This window comes from Protopterus annectens, chromosome 10.part0 (genome assembly GCF_019279795.1).
Source record: "Protopterus annectens isolate FY-2018-M chromosome 10.part0, PAN1.0, whole genome shotgun sequence".
Taxonomy (NCBI): domain Eukaryota; kingdom Metazoa; phylum Chordata; order Ceratodontiformes; family Protopteridae; genus Protopterus; species Protopterus annectens.
Window position 1 is genome coordinate 1010939367 of NC_056744.1, and position 12198 is coordinate 1010951564.

General features: G+C 36.8%; 1 protein-coding gene across 2 annotated transcripts in view; it reads right to left on the bottom strand.

The window, feature by feature from the left end:
- Positions 1-12198, bottom strand: part of LOC122813452 (E3 ubiquitin-protein ligase HECTD3-like) — a 726610-nt gene that overhangs the window by 316866 nt on the left and 397546 nt on the right. For both annotated transcript variants that reach the window (XM_044085768.1, XM_044085767.1), the window contains exon 9: positions 3634-3715. In XM_044085768.1, coding sequence (XP_043941703.1) covers positions 3634-3715 — 82 coding nt within the window. The remainder of the gene's footprint in view (positions 1-3633; positions 3716-12198) is intronic.

The window sequence follows — 12198 nt, forward strand, 5'->3', positions numbered from 1 at the left end:
CAAATCTTGCAAACTGCTCTTTTTAAAACTTCTTTTTGCATGGGGAGGGCAAAATGGCATTTTGGACTTAGTATGTAAGCCCAATCTTTTGGCCATTCAGTCTTCACATTTTGGGATTTGTTCTTTGGTCCTGACATTTCAAATGGTTAACAATATCAGAACTACTTTTGATGATATGTTAATTATTCTGATTTTTTAGTCTTTATTGAATTCAAGACTAAAAATCAGAAAATTGGCAGTCTGCCAAAAGAAGTATATTTGAAAGGTAAGCCCAAGTGCTTTTTCTTAATAGGGGAGCATTAGCTTCTCTAGCACCCCTGGTATTTCTGCCAGTGGATAGAGAGCTGCCATTCTCTCTCCTGTAACTGTAAAGTTATCAAATCCTATGAGTCCATTTGCCCATAATCACCAACTGGGAAAATCAGCAGACATAATGGAATCCTTGGAGGGGATTATGCTCAACAAGTGCTGTGGAGATGGCACCAGTCTGTAATGTTAGGGGACAGTGAGTTACAGTCCCAGGGCAGGTGGTACAGCAAAGCTAGTATGGAAAGGACTCATGCCATGGAAGTAATATGTGGGGACAGGCTAGAATCCTACACTACCCAAGTAAAGACTCATCTCTTGAGAACTATGACACAATGTGACATGGCATTTTCAAAGTGATAAATATACCCAAAGAAGATTCTGGGTTGGAGGACTCCATGAACCTCATGGTAGACCACAACTTAACCATGATTCCCAATGTGAAGGATGTATTTAGAGCTGAGGGTGCATCATGAAAATTACACTTGTGTTCTGCTCAATTAGACTAAATTGGAAGCCATATCTGAAAGAAAAAAAATCTAGAGGATGTTCCCAAATGTCTTCAATTAATGAGAAAAAAAACTAAAGGAGAATAAGACACTGTTCTTCCTCTGTATCATATAGATAACAGAATCAAATCAGGTTCTCACTGGCTGATCATTATGGATACAAATAATAAAACTCTGGCAACAAGTTCATATGTTTGCCTTCATAAATTTCTAAGTTGCCCTTAACAGTGTGAAACATAGCAATAATCAGCCCTCCAACTACTTCTTTGGGGTGCAGCAATTTGTTTCCTCTGAAAATATTTCGTAACATACTGCCAGGGAACTTGGTAAAGGATTTGAAAGAACCAGCTGTCAGCTAGTTGAGGATAAATCATAATGTAGTCATTTGTCAATAAAAGTTGTATAAAGGTTGTATGAGCTTAATCAACTCATCAGAACTTCACTGATCACATCACAGTGTAGTTTGGCACTCATACTTACATTAGATGGATTTATAGTTTCAGTGAATTTGATGCACTTCTGAGAGAGTGAAACAGGCGTTATGTTGCCTGTCAGTGATCATTCTTTTTCCAAGCTATGGTGACCTCTGAGTGAGAATAATGAAGTAAGAGGGCTGTGGGGGATGGAAACCTTCCACGTGAAGCCCCAAGATGAAAGACAATTTTTATTCTTCTCACATTTGCTCATATAATGACAAGCTCAGGTACATGCATGATAAAACAGATGCAGTGGATTCATTGCACACATGCATAACAGTGGTTACACAGCTGTGAACTTTTTTTTTCTCCTGCAGAGAGTCTCTGCATCACACTGTTCGCAGGACTGAATCTTCAGTGATAATGGGGGACTGAAGCCCTGAGGCAGGAGAATAAGTGCTGATATGTGTTGCTTGGACCATTGCTGTTTAAAATATATGGCAAAGCAACTGAGGCATTTAATAAACATAAAAGTGGCAATCGTTAAGAAAGGAATTACCACTCGCTAGCCGGGATCCACAGTAGCAAGTGCTGTCTATTCATAGGTTCATAGGTTGGTACTAGGCTATCGGCCCTAGGGCCTATACAAGTCTAGCCATAACAATTCCCTGGCTATTTCTTCCTACAATATTTACTTCCCTGGACCCCTGTCTGACGTGATCCCCGGGCTGAATTTCCTATCTCCCATCCAATCGTCAAGGTTTCTTTTTAAGAGGACCAAAGAGGCGCTCTTCTGGACATGTATGGGCAGTCTATTCCAGAGTCTGGGGAGTTTCTGGGTCAGGAACCTATCCCTCCAGCATGTTTTGTTCATTGTGATGACAAGGTTTAGATCCCAGGAGTGTGTGGCTCTGAGGGATTGGGATTTCTTTAAGTGTAACATGTCCAACAGCTCTGGGTTTGACCTGGCCTTGTATATTAAGCAGAGATTACCTCTGAGTAGACAATATGCCACTGAGTATTGCTGGAGGTTTTAGATTCCTCATGATTTATATCACTGATGTGCAAGGTGTTCATTCCAGGTCCTATAATAAAAACTGTAAAGCTGCAATGTTACAAAAATGAGATAAAATTAAATAAATCAGTGTTACTGATATTACCAAAAAATAACATAAAAGGTGAGGTTTTAAGGAGGGTGGCCTTTTACATGACTACTGAACATCATTTGTTACATAAAATTAATGTACTGCCAGCTATTACTACTTTCAAAATGAAACACATATTTGTGTCACTTATTTTATTTTTTTTTCTTTCTTTCTCTGTAGAAAAACAAACAAACAAAACAAACAAAAAAAAAATGAAAGGGATAAAGGGTTAATGGAATACTTCAGTTGAGTTTGACACCTTTGGCTGTCAAATCCAGTGTTGATTATTGTGGCTCTGCCCCAAACCTGCATGCCACAAAAATGGTAGTCCCATTCTTAACATTCACCTTATGATTATACAACAATTTGGAAGTGGTTTGAATGTTCAGTAATTTTTCTGATTAGACTCATGCAGGGCAACTTTTCTGAATGGAAGAATTCTGTTTCTTTGGAATCATCTTCCTGTCTACATAAAGCAAAGTACTTTTCTTACGTAATTCAAACCTAATCTGGATAAATGGATGGGTAGCCACAAATTTATCCACAGTTTGGCACTCCTGTCCTTCATGGATATAGGTAAAATGTAAATGTTCTCCTCATCTTTTGGTAATTCACACTTTAAATATAAGGGCTAAAAGCCTCATGGGACTATATGGCTAGGCTTCTAAAGATTTCCACATATCAATAACCTAGGAAGTACCTAGAACACACAAACCTTTCTTAGAACCTGATGAACAATTTCAAATGTGCTGAAAAATGTCCGGCCATACTGAGTAAATAAACAGGAGAATATGCATGAACTACACTTCACCAGACAATGCAAGAGAGAGATTTGTACAGTACAGGCATCCCCTTAAAGTAAATTACATCCAAAAGTAATTAACAAAATAAGAAAACAAAATAAATTTGATAAACCTGTTTCATGAAAACCTGGATATCAGTTAAGACTACATTAGAAGTATAGAAATCCAGATTGTCCACACATTGTCCTTTTGATCACATTCTACTTTTGAATAAAAACACTGAGTTCAACTTTTTCTTATGCTGGTTTTTTTTTTCAATACAGAAATTTTCCCATGTAGGTAAACCTTGGTATTTCTACCTAGGGGTATGTATTTTTCTTCACCTTTTGGATAAATAACTGAGTCCTGGAGAGTTGACATTTCTTTTCATGGAAAATATGTTGGTTTCTACAAAATAAATTCTCAGGTTGTTGGTGCAGATGAAACAAATTATTCCTGTCATGTCCACACTCACCTTGAGCTGAAGGAAGATGCCTACACTAAATTTCCAGGCTGGTATTAGGTGGGTGATGAGGTTATCCAGAACTTTTGAAAACCTAAAAATAGATCAACAACAAAATTTTAGATTAAATCCATCCAAAGGCCTAACTAATACATCATTGAAGAAGAAGCCAGAGGGATCTGTATATCAGACAGAGAAAATGTTCAACAGTGCAGTAAAACAACGTTACATTAGTGAAAATAGTAAGACATTGTGAAGAAACATAACCGCTGTGAGGTTATTCAAAACACATGCTGTGGTATACATTGCTAGGTTCAGAATCATCTTAAAGTGGATACGTTTCTACTGATTACATGCCTTAATATTTTACATGAATATGTCTCTGTTAAAAATTTAACTTCAGCTTCATTGCATTTGCTAAACCTACCTTTCATTAAGTTTAATAAAGTGAAACAAGCAATATGATGAGATTTAAAATATAATGTATTACAGCTATATAATGTTATTAAAAGAGACACCACTCTGAATATTATACAGTACAAAATTAAGAGTCAGTAAAACCAAAAGTGACTGGAAACGTGGAGGAAAATTGATCAAAACCAAAGAGATTTGAATATAAATAATAAGGGTCAAAACAGGCCATCATTGTATTACATGCACTACAGCATCATAAACCTGCAAGATCTTCCATCTGCATGTTGCAAGGTTACATGCAGCCACCACAGAATGATAATGTCCCAATTTGCATTAAACAAATGGACTGCACTAAACAAAAGCATGGACTGACAAGCATGATAACACAGTATATTACATTCTCAGTTATTAACGACACTATTTATAAATCCCATGCACCTAGCAGCTTTGGTATGCTGTAGAATGAAATATCAATGACTGTTGCTTTTTGTAAAGAAAGTTACACAGTGGGATAAGACATTGTACACTGTCTTACTTTATTGGGTAGAGGTACTGTATTTCATGCATACATGCAGCATGCATGCATGATGGACATAGCAACCCCCGCCCGGTACTGTACTCCCTGTGTGCACAGATGGCATATGCACATCACTCACCTTCCTGAATGGACACTCATCATAAAACAAAATGCATCAGCAATTCAGCTACCATCTGATTCCAAAGTGATGAATCATGGAAATTCAACTGTGAGCAGACTGATAGGGCAACAGCAGTGTTAACCCTCCTCTCCAAATGTGTAACATATCAGCAAATGTGGAACATATCAGCAATGTGGAAAAAAGGAAAAAAAATCTAAACTAAACAAAAAGCCATCACTGCATGGTAGGAAGAAACACACTGGTAAAGAAGTCCCCTGTGATGCAAGCAAACCTGCTATCACAGTCAAACCTGTTTCAGCCCCTCATGGAGTTGCTAGTGATCTCACTTCAGTGGGAGCCTGCACAGCACCAAATCCCCTCATTACCATATTATGGTAATGAACCTCAGTCCACTATCACACTTAGAGAGTTACACCCTTTTAAGACTCACTCCCACACATGATAGCAGAACATAACACAACAGTGCAGTGTCATTTAGGTAGCTATAAGTAGCCATGTGTAGTTACTTAGAAAAGTACCGTATACTATACTACTGTTACTTTGAAAAGTACTGTATACTGTACTATGCTACACTGCAATACTGCACTGTTTAGTGCTGTCAAGCTATACGGTGCTTCTCGACATCCTGAGAACAGCAGTACCTAGAACACAGAGGTGTACTAGATAGTTCTGTGTGCCATTCAAGAAACCAGGATGGCATTTCTACACTGGTGTCAACTACTCCATGTTAAGAGGTTTCTTATTATCATCTGGCTTCAGTAAACTTACTGAGATACAAAAGCTGTTTAAGGCAAGACATTTATTGTTCAGAATAAATTGACAGCATAAAGCAAATACTAATACAAGTTAAAGTAGTTTTACATTCACTAACATGGCAAACAGCTACAGACTTTTATGACATGAAAAAAAGAGCATACTAGTTCTGGAAAATTTCTTTTAATCATAATTTGCATCATTAACTGACAGCAGGATAGTCGAAAGATACAACAACTGACAGCAGAATAGTACAATCATTATTTAGAGATTGCTTGTACTTGTTGCATTTCAGCATTTTCTAATCACTGCCCTGCATTCCCATAATTTCATTTGGGTCATACATAAATAAGTGTATTCATTATAAAATATATAGCAAAACAAGGCCAAACTAATTCTTAAACAAGCAAACTTCCATAATATTCCTTTGTTTCAGAACAAAGCAGTACTGTAAGCTTTATTTAAAGTGCAGTGTATAGTGGCTGTGCCTATACCTTTCAGAATACAAACATGTTTCTGGTCTAAAACACAAAAATCCATTGTGATACTTATTCCAACACTTATATTTTAGTACTTCTTTCTATAACACTCCAGTCCATGTTTGTGAAGTCAGGCAGTCCATGCTGGCATATAAGGAACAGTGCACAACAAGCATTTATGCATCTGTGCACTGTGTCTGTGTATACTGTGGCTCACAGATAGGCAAAATTCAGAGGTTGCAAGAAACTGCAGTAACATTAGAAACTACAGTATCATGTAGACACAAATAAGAAAATGAAAGTTGCTAAATGCTAAACCAAAACATTTTTTAGTATCAGTGTCAAAAATGTTACCGTTGAAATTTTTGTAGAATGATAGTCCTTCAGCACACTGAGTTCTTCAGGTCTAGCTAGACAGGTTGACTCTTCCAGTTGAGTAAAACAAAAGCCAAGCATTAAACCCAGTGGCCACTAACAAAACAATATAAAGTGCTTTATGTTTCCAATGTATTAAAAAAAAATTCAGAGTAGCTCACGGCATTGGAATTTCTGGTCCATAGAACTTCAAAAGGAGTCACAGCAAAACACTTGCAATAAATTTCACCACAGCTTGCAAAAAAAAAAAAATGTGTTTGGACTACTTCATGGATCTCAAGTGCAAATTATTTAAATGAAGTTCACCAAAATGGATAAAGACTAAAACTATTTTTAATTTGAAAAGCTCTTAACTCGTCCAAGCTCAGTCAAAAGAAAAATGGCAGGAAATTCTGGAAAAAATATAGTATTGCAGCAAAAATATCAGTTGGTAAGCACTTTATCTTCAAAATGTCACAGACTTCATCAGTCTGAAGAATCTTAAAGAACAGAATAATTTGTTAAATACATCAAGAACCGCATGAATAAAAATTTCAGATCAAATCAGTGCTATAAGGGGTTTGCCTTTAATACACATTTAAAAGTAAGGCCCTCTTCATGCCCCGGAGAAGCAAAAGCATTTAATAAAATTTGCCATCTTACTTGTTTTATATCTAGATAATTTTCTAAATCACCATCTGTTATTCCCAAGTCATTTTTTTCTTAAAATCAAAGATAAAAACCTTATATATTTAGTGCAAACTTTTGAACACATTGCAGTCTTTTCACTGTGGGGCAACAGCAGTGTTAACCTTCCTCTCTAAATATGTAACACATCAGCAAATGTGTAACAAATCAGCAAATGTGTAACATATCAGCATGACCTTTAACTTGTTTCTGTCACATAACTACAATTAATTGAACCTCTCATAATAAATGTGCTAATTACAATATACACACTTAAAAAGTCCCTTGCCTTTTACAAATACCCCTTTCACATTACCAAAATAATGTAAGTGATTTACCTATGATAAGATGAAGCAATGCCTCCCCTTTGTCACTCCGTTGGTTTTTGGACTGTATTTTAATAAAAATAAGTTCAGAAATGCTTTTTTTCTTAAAGCACAGCTCATATAATTGTACAGTATTCCTTGGTGATGTCAGATAGGAATTGTGTGATGTGTGTCCATAAACCTTAATGGCTGCATCTTCGAGCATGCTCAGTGGTGTGTCCATTACAGTCTATAGGCATACCTCATGCTTTTCCCTCACTGATGCCACTGAGAATAACGTTCACTATTTACACACAATGACATCAGTGTAGAGAAAATACAATTTTTAAACATATTTTAAATAACCTGAAGCTGAAAATGTTCACCGATGGGTTTAAAAATGCTGTTTTGTAGTATTTGTTCCATGTGCCATTGGTATAATTTATATCGATGTAATTTATATTTGTCCTTTTCTTATTAGCAAAAAATATATTTTCTCCAAGTACATTTCACATTTCTGGATAAGCTTTTTGTCCTTTGTTTTGGTGATATTTGGTGACATTTTTCTTTTGAGTTTCACTGTTTGTATACCACTAAGTCTGTACCAGAGTATTTTATTTGGAATAGTTCAAAGTTCAAGCTCACACTCATTCAATTCAAATTTCAGATATTCCCAACAAGTTTAGTCAGAGACTTTTAGCAATGTAATGATAAACCTGGCATTGCACTGCACTAATATGAAAAAAAAAACAATCAAAACCTCAGACTGACAGGCAAAAATAAACAATTCACTACAAAGGCAACATAGGCAAACACATGCAACCATCTTGGACATGCAATCTTTGCAGTTCCGTAATTCATCTACTTGAAAATAAAGATATAACCTGGTTTAATAGCTTGATCTGCTGCTGTGTCTTTATAGTAATAGCAGTAACCATTTGACATGATAGGACCTGCTACAGTGACCCCCAAAATGCAGAGACTGAATGGCTGAAACAACAGACTTATATGTACTAAGTTCTAGATGCCATTTCTAGGAATATCCCCTTTTCTCTGAGGTATGGTGATCTCAGAGTTGGTATATATATATAAGTTCAGGGGGTGTGGAGGCTTGCCCTCCCCAAAAAGAAGTTTTAATGAGAAGAGCGATTTTCGAGATTAGCACCTCTCCTGGGTTTTGTTCTTTTTTTGGCTTTTCAGCACTTGACATTTCAAGAGCTGACAATTCAGTAGGGAGCCAGCAATAGCTTTATTGCACTGTGGTGGCAGAGCAGTGCGTTCTGCTACTTTTCCTGCCCTCCCTCTTTCTCCTAACTCAGTTCTTCGTTTCTTAGTGACTACACCCACAATAATTAGACCTTCCATTTGAAGCGGTATCACAACCATTCTAGCTTTGATTACTCTGTTTGATCTCCTCAATCAAAGCTGTTTGTCTTTTGCAACTACCAGTCTCTTAACCCTTGCATTCTGCATTTTCACAGTTCTATTACAGATATCTTCCTTCATTTTGCAGAAAACACATTAGCTTTACCTGGAACTACTCTTCCCAACTCCTTCTCAAAATTGCTTTTTTTTCTGCTCTCTTCAAGCACAGTACTGCTTTCGCACTGTATTTGCACTACAGTGTACTTTACAACCACTGCCACTTCATTATTCTTTGTCTCATACACTTTTCTAGGAAACGACTTTGCCACAATCTATATTCTCCATATTCCATCAGTGTTCTTATGTCCTTCCCTCACACATGATATTAAATATCTATTTATTTATAACTGGGCATACTCACCCCTCTGTAACATATCAATTAAAAAAAATTAGCAGAGATATTCCCCCAACCCAGGTCACACCGTTCATAACACCATCACTTCCTAACCCAAAATAAACCAATCAAGTAATACATCCCAGTAAAAAACAGAACCCAAACTCATCTTACTAAATATGAACCTAAGAAGTATTTGCAATAAAATCAATGACATACGTGCCTGCCTTGCCAGATGCACTTCTGATGTAGTCATGGCTACTGAAACCGGGTTAAAAAAGAAACAAAGGATAATGAGATCACCCCCGGGGTACAATAATACTCAGGCATGACAGACAAAACAAGTGTGCAGGTGGTGTAGCAATCATCTATACAAATTCCCTAACCATCACCTTACTTCCATAGGAAATACCCACATTTAACAATGCTGAACTATTAATTACACTCCTAAAAATCAACAATAGGAAAAAGTATATGTTTAACAGCAATGTGTATATCACCAAGGAATAACATTGATAATGCTGAAAGCATCCTGTATTGCATATCCCAACAAATTAACCATGAAACTATAATACTTAAAGACTTAAATATAGTCTGGCAACTCATACATTCCACAAATCCCCACTGAATCCATAAACTTGTTCAACTTCAGACAACTTATAACATACCACCTAAAATCAATAAAACTTCAAACTTATAACCATACCTACTAAAATCAATAAAACTTCAGGGAGACACTCAACATTAGACTGGATTCTTGCAAACAAACCAGACGAATTGAGAAAAGTAGGTTGCCTCTCAGATAGCATAAGTGACCACATACCAACGTATGCTATTAGAACTCACCATAACCTAGATAAACATATTATCAAATATGAAATACAACCAATTTCAGCCAAGCTCTTTTCAATGAAACTACATGTCTTCCCTGTGTTCATGTGGGTTTCTCCTGGGTGCTTTGGTTTCCTCCCACATTCCAAAGACATGCAGCAGGTGGACTGGACACTTTAAACTGGCCCTAGGTGTGCGAGTGTGTGGTACAACTTAAGTACTATGGCAGAGCTAACCACCTGATGGTCGAAATCTTGGCTTTAGATGATTGCCACTGTTGAAGTGACACCTTGACCCCATGTGCAAAAATGAGAAAAAGGGGTTGAGGATGGATGGATGGATGGATGGATGGATGGACTAAAGCAGTACAACTGGAATGTACTTAGAACCATGCCACTAGCTACTGCTATAGAAAACTTTAATAACATATTTTTACAGACCTTAAATAATTTAGCACTAGCACATAATAAAAGAGTAAAATCCAACCCCGCACCATGGCTGACAAAAAAACAAAAAAATCATGACAAAAGGAATAACGACTGGAAAATTTGGTATAAAAAATAGAACTCAAATGCCTTCCAGCAATTTAGACATCTTAGAAACCCTGCAAAACTCCATATCAAACAGGATACTATACCAACCTGTAAGACAAACATAAAAACAACCCAAAACTTCTTGGTCATCACTAAATAAACTTGCCACCCTGGCAAGAACACCACTCCCTCTCAAAAATCAGACAATACGACAGACTCTGTCCCCACACAGTTTAATTCCTACTTTATGCAATCAATATTATCTCTTTTAAACACTAATACATCTGCCCCTGCACATATGACCATTCAGAACCACCCACAACTCTTCAATTTTAGACCAGTACCTACTTCACTCATAAAGAAGTTGATCCTTAAACTAAAAACTGCTTCCATAGCTGTAGACCAACTTCCATCAGACTACCTAAAAATGGCCACAGAAGTCATAGCCTTCCCTGTGTCCATACTAATTAATAAGTCCATAGCAGAGAGATATGCCCCATCACTATGGAAAAAAAATCCTACATCATACCACTGCACAAAGGCGGCACATCTACAGAGTTTAACTACAGACTGATAGCGATTTTCTTACCCACTTTCCAAAATATTAGAGAAATGCATCCATATGCAGCTGATGCAATACCTAACCTCAAATAACCTGCTCTCAGAAATTCGGCATGGCCCTAGGCCTCAGCACAGCACAACTGCTGCTATACTATATTTTACCAATATAATAAACCAGCATAGAAACAATGGTGTGCTTGTGTCCACCCATATTCTTAGACTTGTCAAAGGCATTTGATACTGTCTCACACCAGCAACTGCTCATTCGACTCTCCTCAATAAAACGTTCACAATACTCCTTGTTGCGGTTTCTTAGTTACCTACCTGGAAGGTAACAAGGCATTAAATGGCAACAAATCTACTCGTCCTTTCAACCAGTTTCTACAGGTGTCCTTCAGGGCTCTTTCCTGGATGCTCCCTTATTTAATAAAATTAATTATCTCCACTAACCATGCTAGTTTAGTTCGGTAAGCATATGATTCAGCATTAATATGTGCACCTCAACAACAAATAAGTTCCAACACATTACAAAAAAAAATGTTATCCTCTGTAGAAACCCAGCTCAAAGACCCAGAACTCCTACTCAACCCCAAGAAAACTAAGTAAATGTTTTTTACCTCAAAAAGTTTCCAAAATCAAAAGTACTTTTTTACAATAAAGTCAGCAAATAATACTGTCATTGAAACTGTAACTCTAAGTAAACTTCTAGGCATTATAATAGATGACAGTCTCAAATATGACCGGCATATACTGCACACCATTAAATCTACTCACAAGAAACTAGGGTCCCTTTATAGGATCAATGGATTCCTTACAGATACTGCAAGAAAAACTCTAGTCACTCACCATCTTCTTATTGCCAACTCTCTTATATGCCATTCCTATCTTAACAAACTTAAACAATACTCAAAGAAAGAAATCTATCTCCTGCTACAATAAAATAGTTAAATTTGCCACCAATAACCCTCATAGGACCCACCATTGTCATAGCTTAAAGCAATTAAACAGGTTTGAACTGCACAACTACCTAACATATTCACAAGTAACTAAAGCACACAAACTCACTCATCTTCCAGATTATTCAGATAAATGCTCTTCACTACATAACTTACTACTGACCTACTGTCCACCAAGGGGCCTCCACTCTGGTAACAAATTATAATGTCCCAATACGTTGTTAAACTCCAAAATAGTATCCCCACACAACTCTCTGGCAAATTCAATAATTTTAAACCACTGCTT